This window comes from Falco punctatus (assembly GCF_963210335.1).
Source record: "Falco punctatus genome assembly, chromosome: 4".
NCBI lineage: Eukaryota > Metazoa > Chordata > Aves > Falconiformes > Falconidae > Falco > Falco punctatus.
The window spans coordinates 7,384,077-7,405,370 of NC_137583.1; the positions used below are offsets into that span (position 1 = coordinate 7,384,077).

At 50.5% G+C, this 21,294-nt stretch overlaps 1 protein-coding gene and 1 long non-coding RNA gene across 2 annotated transcripts in view; one reads left to right on the forward strand and one right to left on the reverse strand.

Moving 5' to 3' along the window:
* The window catches only part of LOC308063405, a 28,645-nt gene extending 17,152 nt beyond the window's left edge, over positions 1–11,493 (forward strand). Inside the window, exon 2 of the long non-coding RNA XR_013927954.1 lies at positions 9,428–11,493. This is a non-coding gene — a long non-coding RNA (uncharacterized lncRNA). The remainder of the gene's footprint in view (positions 1–9,427) is intronic.
* On the reverse strand, positions 11,082–19,642 carry DUSP7 (dual specificity phosphatase 7). The gene is made up of 3 exons (XM_080386317.1): positions 18,887–19,642; positions 16,043–16,471; positions 11,082–13,465 (listed from the first exon to the last, which is right to left on the reverse strand). The coding sequence occupies exons 1-3, from the start codon at positions 19,296–19,298 to the stop codon at positions 13,158–13,160; spliced, it is 1,149 nt and encodes a 382-aa protein (XP_080242443.1). The 5' UTR covers positions 19,299–19,642; the 3' UTR covers positions 11,082–13,157.
* Positions 19,643–21,294: the final 1,652 nt, after the last annotated feature.

Sequence of the window (21,294 nt, forward strand, 5' to 3'; positions counted from 1 at the left end):
ACTGGAGGCAAACTGTGCACTGTTTATTATAAATTAGAACCCTCAGATCACATAACTTGCTACAGTGAAGAGAAAGTAACAAAAAAATGTCACCTGGGAAAGGAATGGAAGTCCATGTGGCATGCTGACTTTCAGGCAGAAATCAATTATCCTGGGAGGGCCAGAAACAACAGGAAGAAGGAAACTAAGATACAGATGGCCTATAGATGGCTGAAAGGCCTTATCCTAACTCATACAGGAAGCCTGGGACAGGGAATTACTGCACCATTTGTCTTAGGCCAAGCCTGGTGAGATCTCCTGTCCAAGCCCAACCATTTAAAAGAGACAGAAAGTTTCTAGGAAGCAGCAGGGGGTTTGTACATCACTGTAGCTTCACAAGCTTGGTCCAAGACAAGGCCTGTAAAGTTTCTGAAGGAAGCAGCAGTGATCAGCCCAGAGCTGGGCAATAAATAAAACAGCAACACCACCAAGCACTTGTGAACAGAATGGATAGTAAAAAGCCAAACGAGTCCAAACCCGCAAGGACATGACAGCATTTTCCAGGAACTTGCAACACCACCTTCAGGGTGGGGATGAGCAACCAGTGTCCACACCTTGTTGCATTGTAGTCATCTGAATGGTTATGGGATCATGCTAGAATACCAGCTGCAGATGAATATGCACTTATGGACCCTCACCCACCCCTGTAAAAGCAATTCATTTCTCACAAACGTGCATGCTCTCACCCTGCTGGCAGATGAAATGCACAAAGACATCATGGGCTCTGCGCATGGTGCTGTGGTGTGGATAGGTCAGGGACAGGTAGGAGGCAACACTTCATTTTAACAGGTTGTCTAAAAAGGTTCATAAAAGCAACTATTTATAGAGAACTTCCCATCACAAACCGCTTCAGCACACTCCACCCAGCCCACATGAAAGGTGAGCGTGAAGGACAGGCCAACTCTGACTGGTACAAGCTCCAGCTATGGGCCTAGGTAGGGGAAAGAAACACCCCACCCCACCAACCCACTTATACTAGAAAAAAAAAAAAAAAAGTGGTTTACTGCATTTTCAGAAATGCCATGCAACATTAAATACCCAATGGGTATATCAGCACATCTGCTTCAGGAAAAATCACACAGCCCTTTTATCCACCTTATTTAGTGTTTTATCCAAATCAAAACTGAGAAACAAAGCACTTCATCCATGCACTGCAGCTTGAATCGGTAGACAAGTGACAAAAAATTGCTTTTAAAGACATTTTTGCCTGTGCTTTTCTCAGGCTACTCCTCTGGTGACACAAAGCTGAATCTGTCTCTTCCCCTCTGCTGAAACTGAGATCAAACAACAACTTTACCACATCATAATTTACAATTAAGGCTACTCCTGGCAAAAAATGATCCTTCCCTGACCAAATGCTAAAGCTCTCCTGGCATTTCTCTTCCTATTGTCTGTATCCAGCCCTATATTTATAAGATTAGTCTCAAATTAGGACAGTTTCCTCATTCTTCCTTCACTCTTACTACACTTGCTACAGCCTGGTTCCTGGGAATCTGATCCTATCTTCCAGAGAGGTTACTCCCTGTTGAGAGGAAATATCTAGTGTATGTGGGCAGGAAGCACCTACAGAGGATAATGAGGATTAAGAGAGAGTCCTTGTTATGACTTATCACCGCAGCAGATCAGGAGACTCAGTGGGCCATTTGATCAACAGGAACATTAGGAACTTGTCTCACACTCCCACACAGTGTCTCGCCCCGCTGTGGTGTGGGTTAAAGTAGCACACAGGGGCTTTGAGGGCAGGATGAGTTGCTGTGGCCCATCCAGCTACTGCCATGTCATCCAGTTCTTCCTAACCAGATGCACAGTACTTAAGTGATGGGAGAGGACAGGTCAAAGAAAGTGAATCCTTTTGGAGTTGGTTTCTTGCCCAAACATTCCTCAGAGGAGACGAGTGGCAGGATTGTTGACCCAGGCAACAGCTTCCCATCACCCTGAGGAAACTATTCGTTTCAGAGTGACTGGAATTGGTGAAGAACAACGTATTTCTGTTGGTACAAAGCCTCTCTCCCTGCTTCAGCTGTCCTACACTATATTGCAATGTCTGTGTGATAACAGATGTACAATAACCTCAGGAGTTTTCTCCTCCAGACATGTACTTCAGCAGCTCTCTTCACTGAACAGAGGGAAAGACAGTGCAATATCTCCAGCCTCCATAAAAGCTCCTCACACACACTATTGCAGTGTGCCACACATAGCTTATTACTCCAGGACAGCATCTTGGAAAAGCAGAGGAATCAGAGACACTAACTGTGGCTGGATCAAGCATCGTCCTGTACTTTGTCCTGCCTTCAATGGTACTTGATAGCAGCACCTAAGAGCATAAAAGCAGGCCAAGCACGTAGCTATGTTTCATTCAATGCTTTCCCAGGTTCCAGCTATCTGCAGTTGTGGGACTTCCTCAACAAGAGACTGTATATTGACATTTGAAAGCACTCAATGGCTTTTTCTTGCATTAGTTACTCCAGTCTCCCCCAAACCTACATAAATGCTTTGGTTCACCACAGATTCATACAGTACATTTATACAGTTTGTTCTCATCTCTTTCCCTAGAAGCTGATTGGGTTTGGGTTTTTTAAATCATACTCAGAATCAAGCCCTTCTCCTGCAGTCCAGTTAATTGCGCTTCTGAGATCTCTCTCCCATGTGACATTACCCCATTTTGAGCCTATCACACTGCATTTTAGATTAAGATGGCTCCTTCTCCCCCCCGGATTGCTTTGCTTTCCTCAGCATCATATGCTGCAACTCCATCACTCCACACTGCAAGGACTTCCTACAGCTATTCAGTGCAGCTTTTGGGTTTTGCTGCTCTGAATAGTCAGCAGCAAATTTCATCTGCCACTTATTTGTCTTTGTCATTAACAGACACATTGGACAGCTCTGGCCTTTGACAGGTCGTTGTCACATTTGACTGATGTCAATTCTCCATTGGGAAAGCTGGCCCTTCACCTCTCAGTCTTTGTTTCCAATCTTTCAGCTTATTATTTACCCATTAGAGACCCCCATGAGATATCCCTGAGAAACCCTGAGAGCACAATAGGACCTCTGGCTGGCCAGGGTCCAGCCACCCATGGAGTATCTTGAAAAAGACCTATTTTCCCATCTGCTTTCTCAGCCCAACTCCTCAGCTTGCAGGCCTCAACACCCCCCCCCCCTCCCCCCCCCAGGAAGGCTCCCAGTTGTGTCAGTGAGGAAAGGAGAACAGCTGCACCCCAGGCACAGAGCAGTCGTTAACATTTAGTACAGACTGACACAATGTAGTGGCAGCAGCCAGGCACCAAGGAGTCTGAGCTCCTCTGGCCAAGCATCCTTGACTCTGCTGAACTCAAGCTATGCCAGATCACTGCAAGAAATTCCTGGAGCTCAATTTCTTTTTCCTGGGGGAAGTTGAACAAGTCCCCACAGAAACACTACCAGGACTTCCTCCTGCAACACCCGGGGCTTGGAGCAGCCATAAAGAGAACTGTCATTACTCAGCAACCCAGCTTGCTCCCAAACCCTGGAAAACATCTGGAGAGGAAAAAAAAAAAAAAGTGGCTCTTCCTAATATCCCTTTGCCGGATGCTATTCCTCAGTCCTAGGGAGATAAACAAAGTGTAGCCTTTTCCCCCTAGCGACAATCTTTCATCCTGCCACCCATTCCCAGCCCCCTCTGCCAGATTGTCCCTGTGGATTTCAGTCTTCGCCCCCCAGCCACACCATGCTTTTGCAAAGTGCTCCTTCAGCCTCCTCCACCCCAGAGCTACCCACATTTCAGCACCCAGAGAACAAGCCTCAGGAAAAGCACCTTCCTCTTCTTTCACAAGGAGCAGCCGATTGCTTCAGATAATGGTATTAAGTTGAACAAGTTGGACACTGAGCAGCAAGATTAGTTCCCACAAAGACTGGGTAGTAATGAGAGTGGTTAAAGCCAGGTAATGAGTGGGTGGCATTTGTCATCTTAATAATGAAGATTATAATTTATTACTCTTGCTACTGCTTTCGCTGCTGTTGGAATGCAATTAAATAACAGCACCTATGAGTCCTGCTGAGTATCTGTCATCCCTGACCTACAAACATCCCTGGGCCTCCACTGCACACGCAGTAGCACTGGACACATGGTGGCATTGCATGGCCAGTAGGAAGTATCCATGACTCAGGGAGAAAAGTGAAGAACTCCATAGACAAAACCAAACATATCTCCACAAGGAACAGACGTTTTGGAGATTCAAGAAAATCAACCATCATCCAGAGTTTCATTCATAGTTATTTCAGGACAGTGACATCTGGGAGTTATTCTGGACTGCCAGAGATCAGAGCCTGATCTTAACGCTTGAGGCAGGGAAAGTGTTCTTGTGTGTAACTCACCACTAGTCCCATGTCCAAGGTCAAGTGCTTCATCTCTTGCTGGCCAACCAACACAAGCTGCAAGGGCCCACCATTTTCCAGGGGAGCCAGCATGTATCAGAAATGCACGCTGACATTCAGCAGCTTCAAATATGACTGGATTTATTTTATTAAAAATACTGACATTTGTAAATCTTGCTTCATGCACACATATGCACTTGTCTCCACTTTTACCAGATTTAAAACTAGACTGGGAATTTCTCTAAAACTGCCTGAACAGCTGACAACACAGGAAAGCAACAAGCTGGCTGCTCTGGGCTTTTTCAGATACAGTTTTTGTGCAATTCAGCCCTTATTTGGACCCCCATCAGCACCGCATCCTTCAGCACTAGTGCCTTCACCATGTTCTGCTGCAGGACTCGCTCAGTGGAGGTAGACAGGCTGAGTGGAGAACCTCTGCTTCACTTTCAGCATCAATCCTCCTGCCCCTCTCCAAACCACTTAAGTCCTTCCCTTTGCAAAGAAAAACATGCTGCAGGGTCATATATAAAAATTAGTGGTGAATGTCAGCACTGAAATGCACATGTTTGGGCACAAGCTAGCGCCCACTGAAGTCAGCAGAAGTTTGGAAAGACAAAACACCTCCCACACAAAGGGGAGACAGAGGAAGCAGTCAGAGCTGCAAGGCAGATAAGCTGCCTGTCAGAACAGGCTTGGACTGTCCTAGCAGGAAGATGTTATCCAATGAGAGGGAAAGCTATTTGGGGAATGAATGAATAGTGAAGCTTCTTGTTAAAAAAATTTCAAAAAACTCAAAACCCAAACAACAAAAAAAAAAACCAAAAACCACACAAGACTTTCCCAAACATCTCTCTCTCTCTCTGCTTTCTGCCAGCTGGATGCAAGGCCAAGACATGCAGGAGCCTGCTTGAACCTCTAGCGCAGGATCATTGACAGGCAACAGCCTGAATGGGAACAGAGGAAAGGTGATGAATGGCAGAGAGGACAAGGAGATGGAGCTGATGGCAGAGCTGATCCTTGTTCTGTCAGAGGAGAGGGCAGTTTCTGTGGGCTCCAGCACCCTGAATCACCTCAAACTCACATCCAGCATCCCACTTTGCACAGCTCTGAGAGAATCCTGCTTGGCTCTCAGGGGTGTGATCCTGCCTGGACCACCGCCTGCTCCAAGCAGTGGGGAACCAGCCATCCAGGGAAAGGAAATGACAAATTTAGAGTGAAACCTAAGCAAACTGCATCACTGCAGCAGCGCTGTAAATCTTCCACCAGGTACAAAGCACTTCACTGCCAGGATTGCATGATAAAATAATGGGTCTGATTCACAGCCACATTGGCTAAAGGAAGGAGAGTGCTTCTCCCAAACCCAAAGTCACAGCCCCTCTAACTGCACCCCGTCATACATATTTCAATTCAAAATCTCCCATACAGAAAAATGGCTGTGCTTCTAGGGTGTTGCAATCAAACCTCAGAGCTCAGCTTCTCGCTGGCACAGGACTTTCACTAATGCCATATCAGTGACCAGGGTCTCGCCAACACACCAGTCTGCTCCCTCCTACGTCGTGCAGGGTTTATCACAACAATTCACCTCTCAGAAGAAAACAAGGCAAAACCACAAGCCAAACTAGAGCAGTCCTTTACAAGAAAAGGAAAGGAAAGAAAAAGACACAGGCCAGAAACAAAGACTAAACTTCATAAAAGCAAAACCCCAAATCATGAAGAATCTGCCCCTGAGGCAGTGATGGGAGATGAGAAGAGCAGGGAGATGGGAAAAGCAGAGTGCCTGAATGCAGAGACTTTCAAAATAAAGCAATGAGAAACCCAGCAAATGGCTTTACATAAGCCAGATGTTTCTCCAGGGAAAGAAACTAGGAAAATAAATAAATCTGTCTGGATTCCCCTTCCTCCACTCATACTTGGTTCCCTCACCAGATACTTCTTAAGGCTCTACGTGCTCTTGGATTGCTTGCACCACTGAGCAGCACAAAAATAATACATATCCCCCACAGATCTCTCCACAGCACAGCTGGTCTCCCTTTCCAACATGCCCCAAAGTCTCTAAGAGAAAGCCAGGACTCCGTTCTCTTTTAGAAGGACCACAGCTTTGCAGGAGAAGCTACCAGGTAGAAGGTACCTCAAATCCCAACTATCCAGAGAAACAGAAAGCAGCAGAAAACCAGGGAAAGCAAATAAGGACAAGTGCAAGTTCATCTATGAGCACAAACAACCAGAAGGAAAAAAGAAAGGCCAGAGAACAATGGTGGTCTTGCCTTGCACAAGGCAGGGGAGAGGGGCCCATACTGCCCCAGCACTGAGGGGTCCACACAGCCCACAGGGTCTGGGCACCAGCAGTCTGGGGCTGTACAGCCAGCCTGGGTGTCTGCGCCTGCCGCATGATTAACTCTTAACCCATAATTAATCCCCAACCCTTGACTGAGCCATCAAAGCTGAACCGCAGCTTCCGCCCTGACCCAGCTCCCAACCCAAAAACAAGATCACGACATGGCTGAGCAGGGCAGAATGGAGGTGTCAGGGAGGAGCCCGGAGGCACCAGAAACTTAATTCATTGCAAGCAGCTCATAGTCTCTGACTGCTGGTGCCAGTACCATCGCAGCCACCAAGGACTGCAGCTGCCATTGCAGGCTGAGGGGTTCAGCTGCTGCCAGCTGCACAGAGCCCACTTCCCCCAGCTGTTCGTCCTCCCGTGCCAGAAACCCAGCCGTGTTTCTGTACCACCATGACAGCCGCAAGTCCTTCAGGCCTTCCCAGACCACCAGTTGGGGTCCTCTCAGGTGCCACCTGAGGTTTCACAAGCAGCTCCTCAGGTGTTTTGGAAAGGAAAAAGGGGAGAGCAGAGACAAAGCCAGGCTAGGAAAAGTACTCACCGAGGTAATTCTTCCTCCCCCTCAGCTACAGGCCCTGCTGGCCCAGGAAGGGGAGCTGGCACCCCCCGCTGAGGGCAGCGGCGGCCATGACAGGAAGGGGTGTGCTGTGGAGAAAAGGGACACAAAATGGCTGCCACTGCCCATCCTAGGGAGAGTGCAACCCTGAGGTCCATTGCCATATTGCTCCCCACCTCACAGCTTCCCACCAGTTTAAGGCAGATAACCTCACAGATGCCACAGAAACAGCCATTTAAACTTGAGCACGGCCCCCAAGAAAGAAGCACGTTTTCTGCTTCATCATCATGTCACTAGCTGAATCACATGTGGCAGCCTAGGGCCCACACCACCCAGCTGGACATGGCAGCCCTCAGCACCCACCCCCCATCCTGGCATAGCAAGCCTCCTTGGTGCAATACAAGTGCCATCACACAGCTCAGCTGTTGCCCTCACGCCACACTGGCAGTGGTGTCTCCTACTCAGATCTCACACCCGGGCTGGGGATCCAGTAGTGACCTCATGGCAGCTCCAGGAGGCCTCCCTACAGCCTGTTCTTTGGGCCTGTGCTGCTGGGCAACACTGCAAGAAGGTCAAAAGACAAAGCCAGTAGAAAGGGGAACTCTGCAGCTTGAATAGAGGAACTTGCAGGAACAGGACAAGGAGGCTGGATGGGACTCCCATGAGCTGCTCTCCCTACCTGCTGAACATTTCTTCACCCACCCTCTCATCCCAAATTACATTTGGCCAGCCCAGCTCTCTGACCTCAAGCATGATTAAGAGAAATCTTTGAGGAAGCACAGGAGCAAATGGCACAAAATCCAGAAGAAAGCCCACTTCCACACACTTCCTGAGCAGCCCAGAGCATGACTATCACAGCCTGCGCCAGTCAGTTGTAAATACAGGGATGTGTTGATTAGCTGAACTATTTACATGCCTTCACAACACTGCAAATAGCCTGATTTGCTCGCATAAAAGATAAAAAAAGAAAGTAACAGCCCACAAATAACCTGGTTACCTTGGAAATGTGAGCACCCAGATTCAGATGGTGGCAGGAAGAGTCTGCTTTCCCACGTGCGTCTCTGGATGACGCAACAGCAGGCAAGTTCAGAGCTGCAGAGGCTGACTTGCATCATGCCCAGAGCGTTTGATGCCACACCAAGAAATAAGGGCCTAAAAGAAGGGTAAGGGTAGACACAAGCAAGAAAAAGAAAGCTACAAATAATCCCAAGTCCCCTCCACAAGCTCATGTCCTGCTCATTGGGCTCCTGATGCTGCCTCCACCACCCTTTCACACCTCCCTCCTGCAGTTGTTTGGGGTACATCTCCCCTGCCTTTGCATTGTCTCTCTATCGTCAACGACCACAAGTAGCCCTCATTTCACTGCCCTGGGAACCTACTCTTTGCTCTCCTGTTGCGCAAGATGCCAACAGTCACCCTCATGCTCAGGAAATAACGTCTCTCCTTGCCCTTCCCGCTCCAGCTGTGGTGAGCGGCCAGGCTCTGCCAGACATCATGGAGGGAGGCAGGATGGGATATGCTGTGCAGAGGGCTGCTGGAAGTGTTCAAAGATCAGCTACCGGGGCTTCCTGGTGGGGAAATGCAGAAGTTTAGCTCTACCTGTGTTCAGAGCTTTGTGCTTTTGCCATGACTTGAAACGGAGGGAGAAACTTTTTGAAAGCACCTGGGACCTGTGGTTCCTCTAACTGTTCAAATCAGAGGTACGACAAAGTCATCCATAAAAAAAAAAAAAAAAGGAGGAGAAAAAAAAAAAAAGAAGAGATAAATTCCCACCCATGTTGCCTGAGGGCCTGTAGCATCACAAGTGAAACCCCAGGGATAGCAGATCTCTGAACCAAAGTAGATTACCTGGTTTTGTAGAGCAGAGCATCAGAGAACATCTTACAAGCAGCTTGTCTGGAATCATTGGGTTAAACAAGGAGCTTCTCCCTGCTGCGTGTGGGAAGCAGTATCTCCTTGCCAAATTCCACCGATCTGAACATAACCAGCTTTCTCACTCAGCCCATGCTCCTACGCTCAACTAGTGCTCGTGCCCGCCTCTGCAAGGGAGTGTAGACAGACCCCACACTCTTTTCTCTCTGCAACTATTTCTCCAGTATTGGCCCTTTCCTGATGTCATTTCTTGTCTCTTCACTAAATTATAGGACATCAGGTCTCCAAGGAAACCCTTCCAAGCCCAGAAGCACTTACAAGACATTTACAAAACTGATGGCTGAGGACCAGCTAGGCTGGCTGCTCCCTGCTGTCAGGGCCAGGAAGCTTGGAAAAGGTTCCTTTGGGTCCTGGAGGAAAGAGCACTTGCAGGTGGCGGGATGGTTTTCAGACAAGCCATCTCTTTCCATTGGTAACAGGGCTTTTGAGTGCAGCAGTGCCAGGACACTCACTCCTTGCAGCTCCTAGGATCAGGTACCCTGAGGGAGCTGCCTGCTGAGGAGCAGCCTGGCAGCTGCCTGCACACCAGCTCTTCCACAGTCACAAACAGCAGCTGTGCTGTTCCAGCCAGCCACAACTCAGCTACCGTACAAACGCATTTACAGGGTTAATGCTAACTGCCAATATCCTATTCCACACCTTAGCAGAAAATCATAAGAGGAAATTACATGAAAGCAAATATAGCCATACACATGACAAACTGTTCTGCACTCCTTCAGTGCACAGCCAGCCTCCAGCATGGCTTCATATCTTCCTCAAGAGCTACTCCACCGTGTAATTACAGGGAAAAACCTAAAGGTCTTCTTTTCCCTGCATACCAGGCAGATTTCCATTTGTTGAGCTACAAACAGGCCTCAATCAATATATAGATTCCCATCATGCAGTCAAGGAGTAAACAAACAAATTCTCACGTACACACATGCTCCCCCTTGGCTCCTGCTTCAGCCTCTGACTACCTCCCTGGCTCTGCAGCAGGCTCTGTGCCCATCAGCCAGGAGCTCCTTCTGGAATAAAATCAGTTGTCTTTGGTGCTTGGGCCCTAGGATTTGAACAAGACAATACACACACTCACTTTCAGGAATGGATTAAATAGTCCTTTAATTTCTTGCCATCTAAATTAGAACAAGGAAAGCTGGAGGAGGGGGAAGGCAGCAGGGGACCCCACTCCTGCTCAGTCCTACGTAGCTATGAGCAGAGGCATGGAGAGCCACAGCTCCCTTAGCCGGGCTGCACTCCAACCCTTGGAGACACGTTTCACCCTAAAGCATCCTCATCAGCCCCTCCAGGTTTCCCCACAAACCACTTGCACCCGCAGCCAGGGAGCACAGCGGGACAGCACAGCCCATGCAGGACACTGTGGCCAGGGGCTTGTCTCCCCACCTGAGGATGCAGGAGGGGGCTGCTGCTCTCTGCAAGACCCAGAAGTCATCAGGTAGCTGCCTGCAAGGTCACAACTCCTTGCCTTCCTACCAAAATGAAGCCTGCCATCACAACAATTGTGGGCAAGGCCTTGCCATACCTTTGTAGGCCATGCTTAAACGGTGAACAAAAGTGTCTTCAGTTTATCTGTTTATTTTTGGCACAGAGGAATGGCTGAGGTCAAAGCTGGTCTCGTTCTCAAGCTGTCCTTTGTTCTCGGGTTTATCCAATACCCCCTATCCCTCTCCTCATCCTCCCACCTCCCCCTCTCCATTTTACCACAGGTCTTAAAATTTAAGCTGTGCATGAAACCAAACACCACACTCTAACACTGCCCAGCAAATGCTCTTCATGGTCACAGAAGACTAGTAAATCAACCATAAAAAAACGGATAAGAGCAGCGTGCCCTTATAGGGGCAGAAGCTAGACAAGCATCTGACACCAACATCATTTTTAAAGAAAAAATAATATTTATTTGCAATATAAACAAAGTCCCAATATTGGATCAGTATATATAGGGTCACTAATTTTCCTTCATAACTCAGAAAGCAGAACCATTCCTCACTAACAAGCTCTCATTTGTACTAATCAGAAGATGCATCTTTTTTTTTTTTTCCTTTAAAGACGACGACCACTAACAGCACAGGAAGCCTTTACAAACCAGCTTAGCTGTAATGCAATACAGATGCACTGTCAAAAAATCCCTGAAAAAATAAATTCCTCCATGAGGTAAGATGCAATTAGGATATTCTCAATTTTCTCACTCACAACCATACTTACGCCCATTCTCCCTTCCAATGACCCACGATCCCAACGTTGTTGCAAACAAAACCCAACGAACAAACAAACAAAAAACAACAGAAAACAAGGAGAAGCTCATTCCAACATTCTGGTAACAACTTTAACAAAAAGAACAGTTTCAGGATGCGACAGCGTCAAACATTCCTCCAGATGGAGATTTTTTTTTTTTATTTTTTTTCTTGAAAAAAGTACAAAAAACTGGATATTTAGAAAAAATCCGTGGCTTTTTTTTTTTTTTTCAGTTACATGAGAGTTAAAGTGGAGAGGGAGGGGGGAGAAAGGAGGGACTACATTGCAGCCAATAAAGAAATCTCCAAATCCGTTCTGCCCTCCTCCCAGAAATTATTACCACTTCCTCCCCTCCCAGCTTGGTATAAGGTGTTTGCCAAACACTAGCCAGAAATATAAACAAGTCTTCTCAGAATAGAAGGCACGGCATAGTTATTCGAAAGAGGAAGGAAAAAAAACCCAGAACCTCTGTTGAAAGCTCCAATCATCTCAGAATTTGCCAGTTAATATATATATATTCATATATATATAAAAATTTCTCTATTACAACACTCATCATTTCCACATCTCTTCACTCCCTTCACACGCTCCATGCGTGACGATTCAGTCCCGTCCCGCTACACAATCCTTGCTCTGCTCCAGGCGCTCGCTGTGTTCCCCCCTCCAGCCCGCACACATGGGAAAGAATAGAGTGTGCACAAGAAACGCCAACATCACAACCACCTTCTGTACTCGGGAAGCTGGAATGGTTTCGGGCCAGCTGGATGACATTAAGTCAGTCAACAGGCAGCAGAGAACGAAGTGGGGCTCAGACATGCTTCTACCAATTCTGGAGGCTACAAGTTTTACCTCTGGCAATAGCAAACAGTGTTTTTGGCAGGGGTGGAATTAAAAAAAAAAAAAGCTTGCGGCTTAGTCACCTTGGCTGAATCAGTGCAGAGTTTGTGATTGTGAGTGCAGGAGTGGTGAAGGGGTTGCATTTAAGCCCAACTGGCCTTCACACATAACAAAGCTTCCTACCAGATGCTAACAACAACAGCAGCAGCATGTATCTCTCTCTGGAGTACCCAGTAATATGCCAGGACATACCAAGGCTTCACAAAGTGTGCAAAATGCATTTGGTCAATATAAACATTTGATTAAAAAAAAATAATAAATGATCAAACAAGAAACAGAATAAAATACTGGTTTTGCAACCTCGTCTGTACAAACAGTCAGGAACTTACATATTTAAAAAGAGTTTGAACCCAAAGCTCGAGTAAGATCTACCCTCTCTTTTCTTAAAAATCAAAAAAAAAAGTAAACTTGGGTTTTAAAACAGTCTTGGCCCAACACCTTTTGTTCAAGGTTTCCAAGTGCATAAATCTCCTCACTTTCCACAGCAAGCTAACCCCCCGGTAGCTCTTCACACATGTGCGTGTTCTGACAGTCCCAATGCACCCAGGAAAGCGGTTATTGCCGGTAACAGCTGCGTTCAAAACGCTGTAACATCGCCCGTATTAAATAACCCCCTGTAAAAAGACTACCTCTTCAAACCACTTTGATCAGGATACTAATGAACGGCATTAGCCTTCTTAAAGCAGCGATCAGGCACCTCTGCCCAGAGAAGCTAGTCGTTTCAGAGCTGCCTGGCAAGACAGATACTTTTGTAAGAGTTGAAATGCTCAAGAGAAGCCATTCGATGCTCAAGTTCCCGACCAGGTGGCATCCCCTTCATGTGGACTCCAGAGTGTTCAGCTGAAACAGGTTGTGGTTGGTGGGGGTGGTGAAGTAGAGCTGTTCACTTGGCGAGCGGTTGTCGCAAGGGCTGTTGAGTCCCAGAGTTCTCTCAAAGTCCAGGAGTTGGCCCATGAAGTTAAAGTTTGGGGAAATGTTGGATTTTTTCCTTTTCACAAAGTCATAGGCATCGTTCAGGGACAAGTTGAGTTTTTGCATCAAGTAGGCGACAGTGACTGTTACAGACCGGCTGATGCCAGCGAGGCAGTGAACAAGGATCCCACACTTCTTGGAACGGGCCTCATCTGAAACAAGACAAGGGGAAGGGGGAGTCTATTATTCTGCACCAAAAACGCGTGGCTTTGGAGCAGGGCCAGGTGGCAGCTGCAAGCTCCCAGGACCAGGATGACTGCCAGAACTGGATCCCTTGCTCCTAGTGACACCATCTCGTGTCCCTCTGACGCCCACATCTCTCCCCAAAGGGCTCCTGAGGTATTCCCACTGCACGGCGAAGCTGCATATCCCCATTCCATACAGCAAGGCCAAGCATCTCACGTGCTTGGGAAGTATTAATCAAGCCTCGCAACACATCCCTTGCCTAGGGAGCATCAGTAGCCTTTATTCAGGGAAATGGAATAACCCACAGAAGGCAGGTGGAGCTGGAGACAACAGCTCCAGGGAGATGCTGGGGGTGGGGCACAGCACACCCACCTCAACACCAACTAACCAGGGAATGCCGCGCACTCGACGCAAGGCTGCAGCCCCAGCACCACACAAGCCATTCTCTTCTGCTGTTCTTGTCCTCATTCTACTAGGAAAGTTACGCGAATGCAGTCGAAGCCAATTTAAGCAAAGCCTGAAGTGCAGGAACTTCCCTTATTGTGAAATTGTTCTTTAGGATCGACAGAAACGCACTTCACTACAAACAAATGCTTGTGTTGGAGAAGACTCTCAGGATGAATGGTAGTGGGGAGCAGGAATGCGGGCTGGACCAAAAAATGGCGAGAGAACAGCGACGAAATTTCCCCTCCCTTGCCACCGATTGAAAAGCACACACACACTCATTGTCTCTTGCACAGCCAGAACAGTGTGATCCCTTTATGAATTGACATCTTAGTGCTGAAAGAGGGACACGCTGCTGAGAGCGCTGAATGCACGCAAGTACCCAGCGCTGCTTACTTCTGGGCAGCCCTATTTGAAGTTAAGTCATTTGACTGAGAGCTTGGCAGGGAGGGAGAAGGTGGCAGGAGAAAGAGGATCCTCGGGCAAAGCCAGAGGTAAGAGACACTCTGGCACCACAAGCACAGGGAAGGGCAAAGAAGATGCAGGCAAAACAAAATCCAGACCCAAGCCACAAAAGGTTTTCTGTCCCAGCCTCCAAGACCAGGCAAGAATTTCCAGTACAGTGGGCAATGCCCGCCCCCCCCATATCCAGCTCCCCCCCCCCCCCCCCAGTCTCTCCCCATTCAACATTTTTCCTAGACTTTTTTGCCTTTCATCTGACCTGTGTCGCATTTCTTGGTGTTGGGTTTTAGAGTGAGGTAATCCTCCATTTCCTATCATGAACTGGAAAGCACAGGTTCGGTGTTCAGAGACATCGGCTGACTGCAGCAGACAGATCCCAAATGCCACATGCCAGCAGGGACCGTGTACCTCAGCCCTGACATTTAATACCACGTGTGGGAAGTGCAGACGGGATATCAGATGGGTCCCTGCTGCCACACTGAAGCTGCTGCTTCTGACCACAATCGTATTAGTAGAGGACAGAAGCTGGGCGCAAAGGAGAGCATGTGGGAACCAGGGTTTCCAAGGCTGAAGAGCAGCAGAGGACCTAGCACAGCTCTGCCCCATTTCAGGCCGTACAGCACAGCAAGCCAGCACATGCAGCAGGGTCCAAAACAGGGGCAACAAAGCAGCATCAAAACAGGCTACACAGATTTCAGTCTGAAGGTAAAGGTCCCCCTCTCCTTTACATATACCACTAGTTGTAATCGCGTATGAACCCATAGGTCTTTTAACAGTTAATGGTGGTAACGACTACCTGTGCCATTTATCCCCCATAAATCAGATCTGATTAGGCTAATAACGGTCACAAGCAGACAGCACAGACCACGCTGGAAGTCTACATCCCTACTCAGCCCGACAGACACCTCTTACAGAAGAGAGCAATTTTCAAAGTGAATGCTAGCCTAGGAGACAAGACCTGCCTCCCTGCACCCTTCCCCACAACCAGCCAAAGCTGTCTCAGGGGCTGTCTGCACAGCGGTTTTTCCAGCTGAGCTCTGCAGGGTAATTATAATCACTAACTCATTGTGTTGACACTTACCTTGGGAGAAGTATCCATACAAGGAGTTAGTTATGCTAGGGCAACTTACAGCAGGATCACAACTAGACTAGCAAATCCTCTCAGCAGAGGAAAATACCACCCTGCACCACTCCCACCCACCCCCCCTCGCAAGACTGTAACCACACTTGGGGCTAAGGAATTGCTGGCACCAGTCACATTAATGCAACTCCCATCAACACTCATTCCCAGAAAAGCAGGCAAAGCAGCTTCCCTCTACCTCGGTTCAGCCATGCCACACAAGCGCACACTCATACAAGGGCAAGAGACAGCGGGGCCGGTCCTACCACTCGCAGGTAACTGGCTGCGGTGCTGCAGCAGGACTGAATCTAGAAGGGGAAGCTTTCCTGAACCCAGCCAGGGCCGCAGGCACCAGCAGTGTTACCCAGCACCTCGACAGGGCGACGCTCAGCTCCTAAGCCAGCGCTGATGCTGTGCCCTGGAGAGGTGAGGCCAGAGACAAGTAACAGCGCTGGGAAGTGGCTTGCCACATTCCCAAGCAGTGAGTATGAAAAGACATGTTCTGCCAACTACCTACCAATGAAAGCAATGGCCTCGGGAAAGAACTGCGAGAGATTCTGGCTCCAGTGATCTGAGATGGGGATCTGCTTGTACTTGAACTCTCCGTCATGCTCAAACATGTTTGGCAGGTTGGGAGTCACATTCAGGATGTATTTAATGCCGTATTTGCCCAGGACATCCAAGTTGGTTGAATCTTTGGCACAGCCCAGGTACAGGTAAGGTAGGATCTGGACCGGAAAGGCAGGCTGATTGTTAGGGATGGGACTCCCGTCCGACTCTGTGGCACTGCTGGGTTCCCTGTCGGATTCACCATCTGAGCAGTCTGAGCTTATCCGCAGCCCTCCCAGGCCAAGAACTGATGCCGGGGGAGAGTTGCTGGGCGAGGAGCTGTCAAGGTTGGTCTCGCAGTGCTCCGAATATTCGGTCTGAAACTTGTTAAAGCCACCTGGGAAGGGGGAAAGGAAAAAGGGAAAGGGGACAGGCAGAGACAAAAATCATTTAGATTGAAAGAGACCTTTGGATCATCAAGTCCAAAAAGATGTTTTGTTCTTCAGACTGGAAAATCCTTCTACCTGGCCACATGTGCATGTTACTTAGCAGGTCTTTGCCAGCAAGATGTTAGTATACCTTCAACTTCACATCAAGAAAGGCATCTACCTGCTCCCTCATCTTCCCTGGTCAGCCTGCTACTGAGCAAACAGGTCCCGGGAAACCACAGTGTTTCTTGCAAAGTTTGATACCGCTTGTGATAAACATGGGCCAAATTTCAGTTGCAAAAGAAACAAACATCCAAAAAGAAAATCAATGGCAAGAGACAATCTCGCCTTGTTTAGCTCCTCAGAAATAGTGGTCTGGGGCTGTTTAGGCAAGCGCTATTATGCCACCTAGACAGAAATGCACAGAAGTATCTGCATCTGAAAAGATAAAACAAGAACAACCACCACATACCCAACCCAGGCACTAAAACCCAACAAAACAATTCACCTTCAAGCAGGAAAAAAAGACCGTAAGTTTTGCCAAAGAGTGATCCTCACGCCTATTTTAGCACTACAAACACATTTTGTGACAGAGTAGTGTCGCAGGTTTGTCCTTCACCCAAACCGCAGCAGGCTTGAGGAGGGATGGGACCCTTCGCGTCTGCTCCTAAGCCCTTTCCTCCAGCTCCTTGGCTCAACCGCTTGGGAAGGAAGGCAGAGGCAGGGAAGCAAAAACCCCACCGATCTACCTCCCTTCCAGGCAATATTAAACCGGAGCTCAGCCATCGGTACCTGACACTGACAAATGGTTTAATTAGAAAGGCCTCCTGGAAACTTTGTTAGTGGGTTCGGCGGTTGCGGCAGGGTCACTGAGCAGGACAGACAGCTCCTGCCACATCCATTCATGAAAAAGGCTCGTCCTCGTCCTCCCCCCCCCCCGCGCCGCCAGACAGCGCCGAGGAGCCATTTTGGAATTTTAATTGGAAACATTTCCCACCGAGGCTCCCGGAAAAAGGCAGAGAAAGGGGCTCAGCTCCTCCCCTGCCCATCGGGGAGAGCTTAGGAGTAACTTCAAAGCTGCTCCTGCCTGCCAGGGAGGGGGACGACGCGGAGAGAAAAGGGAAGACAAAGCGAAGGAGCAATAGAGCCCATCGGGAAGCCCCCAACCGGGATGGGAGGGGGTGGGGGGCTGCCCCGGCGACACGGACAGGGTGGGAAGGGGAACCGGGATCAACGCCTGAGTTTGTGTGTGTCGTCCCCCCCCATGTCACCTTTGAAGGAGGCTTGTGCGGACAGCGCAGCCCTTAAGGCTGGTCCCCGAATACCTGCCTGTCCCCCTGCTACCCCAACCCCTTACCCGGGGCTCCCCCGGCTACCCAGAAAGGGTCTACCAAGAAGCAGCAGTGTTTTTTAAAGAGCTGCAAGTAGCAACTTTCTTCACCACTCTCCCCCCGCCGCCCCCCCCTCCCCCCGCACGCCTCCGCTCTGTTATTTCTGCCTCAAACCCGCCACCCAGCGACCGGACTGGGAGGATGGGAAGGGTCCCAGCAGCCCAGCTGTGGGCTCTGCTCAGCCTGCTGCGGAGGGAGGCCTGCTGGGATCTTTCAAAATGGCCAAAACCAATCCAACATCCCACCCCCACTCCCCCCCCCAAAATCCCCAACAACCAACCTCAAAGCCCAAATCACCGCCGGCGCTCACGGCAGGGCATGTGCGGGGCTCCCCGCTCCCCCATCGCCCTGCCCCGGGGAGCCGCCGGGCTGCCCCCTCCCAGCGCCGCCGGCATTCCCAGGGAAAGGGGGAGACAAACCCAAGCGCTAGCTTTTTCGGGGGGGAGGGGTAATAAGGAAAGGGGAGGCCTCTCCTGCCCCCCTGAAGTCTGGCCATCCTTTGCGGAGGGGCTGGAGCGGAGCCTGGCGCCGGTGTGGGGAGCCGCCGCAAGGCACCGTCTGGGGAGCGGAGCGAGGGGCGCCACCGGGGCGGGGGGGCGACAGTGCCCAGCCGGGGTCGGCTTGGGACAGGGCAGCGCCGGAGGGGACGCCCCGGCGGCAGAGGTGGGGGCGTCCCTCCTGCCGCTGCCGGGGAGGCGACGCAGGAGAAGCAGGGCGCTCCCGGCCACTTCCAGCCTGCGACCATTTTGTGCGGGGGATTAAAGCAGGATGCAGTGTATGGGGGATGTGAATACGTATCTGTGTAAAAATAAAAATAAATCAGGCAGAGGGAGGTGGGCGAGGAAAGAAAACAACCCAGCCACCTCCGGCTGGGCAAGGGATGGGCGCCCAGCGATGCAGGGGCCGGCCGGGGGCTGCGGGGGGACACGGGAGACGCCGGCCACGGGCTGCGGGAGCAGGAGGGGGCTGGCGGAAGGGCTGGGGGCACCTCACCTTTCAGGTAATAGGCTTTGCAGCCATCATCGCGCAGCTTCTGGAGCAGCAGCCCCAGGACGGAGGTGGCGGCACCACCGTCCTGCCAGTCGGCGGTCGCCTCGTCGTAGAGCAGCACGGTGTCGGCCTTGCAGCGCTTGACGAAGCGCTCCTTGTCCTCGTGGTTGGGGATGATGGAGCGGATGGGCAAGTTGCCCTTCTTGAGGCGGCGGAGCATGAGCCCGGGGATGGCCAGGTTGATGGCCGTCTCGATGTGCGAGCTTTCGAAGAGCTCGTGGGGGCGGCAGTCGAGCAGCAGCAGCGAGCGGCCGCCGCCCGACTCCAGCTCCTCCTGCAGCCACTCCGCGCTCTTGCACGGCATCGCCGCAGCCATGGGCGCCCGCGGGGAGCTCCCCCAGACCTGCGTTTTCATGGGGCTCGGCAGCGGCGGCCGCCAGCGCCCGGCCCACCGGCCACCCACGCAGCGGCCGGACGCGGCCCCGCTCCGCCGCTCCCCCGGGCCGGGGCTGGGCTCACGCTGTGCCGGACGCGGCGCCGCTCCGCACGGCCGTAGGTGCGCGCTGCCTGCGGCCCGGAGCGCGGCGGCCCCCGCTCTGCCCTACGCGGTGCGCCCCATCCCGGCGGCCTCAATTAAAGCGGCGCTTCGCCGGCGGCTCGGCGTGTCATGCCTCGGGAGGCGGGGCGGGCAGCGGGGCCGGCCGAGCGGCAGCATGCCCCGCCCGGCGCGGCTCGGCTCGGCGCGGCGCGGCTCCGTGCACACGCACCGGGCGGCGCGGCCCCGAGCGGAGACCCCGCCCCCCATGTGCGTCACCGCCTCCCGCCACGCCCCCAGCGCCAATGAGGCGCGGCGGGGGACGCGGGTTCACCCTATATGGGCAGAGGGCGGGGCCGGCGGCGGGGGCAGAGCGCGGGAAGGCGCGCGGGGGCTGCGGACCCTGGCCCCGGCTGCGGGGAGCCCGGGGCCCCGTCAGCCCGCCCGGCCCCGTCGCCCCCTCCCCGCCGCCAGCTTTCAGCCAAAAGTTTAGTAGAAGGTTGCGGCAGCGAAGTGAGGCGGGCCGGGGGGCGGGGAGGCCTGCGTGGGTTTTGAGTGGGTCGTGCCCGGCCCCGCCTCGGTCTTTGACAGCAACGCACCGTTCCCAAAGAAAATTGACTGAGACTCATTAAACCTCCGGATTCCCTTTCGTTCTCAGAATGAGCTTCAAAATAGATGATTTTATCTGTGCATCCTCGGTTATTTTTAGACTATCTTCCCTATTAGTATCCACTACTATAAATACAAACCTTTCATGCTGCAAAATCAAAATTTCAAGACAGGAAAGTAACTGGAGGCATCCTTCTGGTTTCCTTCTATCTTTTACGTGCCTTTTCCTGTGAACCAGTCCTCTGGTACCAGTTTTCCATGCCTCATGCAAACTGTGCCTGTTACAAAATAAATTTGATCTTTCTCTTTTTAATGAGCGGGATGACATTAAAAATGTGGGTTTGTATGAGCTGATTCTGTTGCAGTCTATTTTCACCATGCAGACAGTCAAACACTGATGAGTTGCTCAGAGAGGTTGTGCAATTTCCATCCTTGTTGGTTTTCAAGATCTGACTCGGCACAGCCCTGAGTAACCTGGGCTGACCTCAGGGCCGACCCAGCTTTAAGCAGGAGGTTTGACTAGAGCCCTCCTGTGGTCCCTTCTCACCTGGGTTATCCTACAAGGTCTTGCTCTCCGAATTCCGGTGGGCATGAGTGGGAAGGGGAATAGATCATCCTCCCTGGTCTGGGACAGATGACCCATTCCTTTTTTTTCCTATCTTGTGTTCTCTTCCACCTCTTATTATAAACTTTCTCAGCAAATACCATTACAAAGGGAACAGCCAGGGTCTGTGTCACCAGCAGATTCCCAGGATCAGCAACCTCACTAGGTCTCAACAGGGTTTTTTCCCAGCTGGCTGAATTTCAAGACCTGGGCTGGATCTTGGGTAACAGATCTTGTTCCTTAAAACACCCACACACACGCAAACAAACATATGTGTGCACACATGCGCACACGCGCACACACACACACAGTTTTAGTCATAATGTTGTTTAAAACTGTGCTGTTCAAATGGTGCTGTCTCAAGGCAAAGACTACAAACTGGATTGTGTTTGAAGACACTTTTCATCCAGTCAAGTTCTGCTTTTCTCAAAGCCAAGATCTACTACTGAAACCATAACAGAACCACTGTTTCCCCAGTGGTCATTTATATACCCTCAACACATAAAATATCCCAAGGAGGCCATTTCCCTCTGTCTTCAGTACAAAAGCGGCACAAAAGCTGGAGTCCCTGTCTCCTTTTAGTCTAATTCCTAAGTCTGAATCCTGATGAAAATACAGACTCAACACAGCACTTGAGCACATGCTTAACTTTGAGCACGATGA

Bases quoted from the DNA above. Each gene is read 5' to 3' on its own strand.
- DUSP7 (XM_080386317.1), bottom strand. From the start codon at position 19,298: ATGAAAACGCAGGTCTGGGGGAGCTCCCCGCGGGCGCCCATGGCTGCG. The intron at 16,472-18,886 runs GTGAGGTGCCCC...CCCCCTTCCCAG, and splicing joins CAAAGCCTATTACCTGAAAG to GTGGCTTTAACAAGTTTCAG. The intron at 13,466-16,042 runs GTAGGTAGTTGG...GTCTTGTTTCAG, and splicing joins CGAGGCCATTGCTTTCATTG to ATGAGGCCCGTTCCAAGAAG.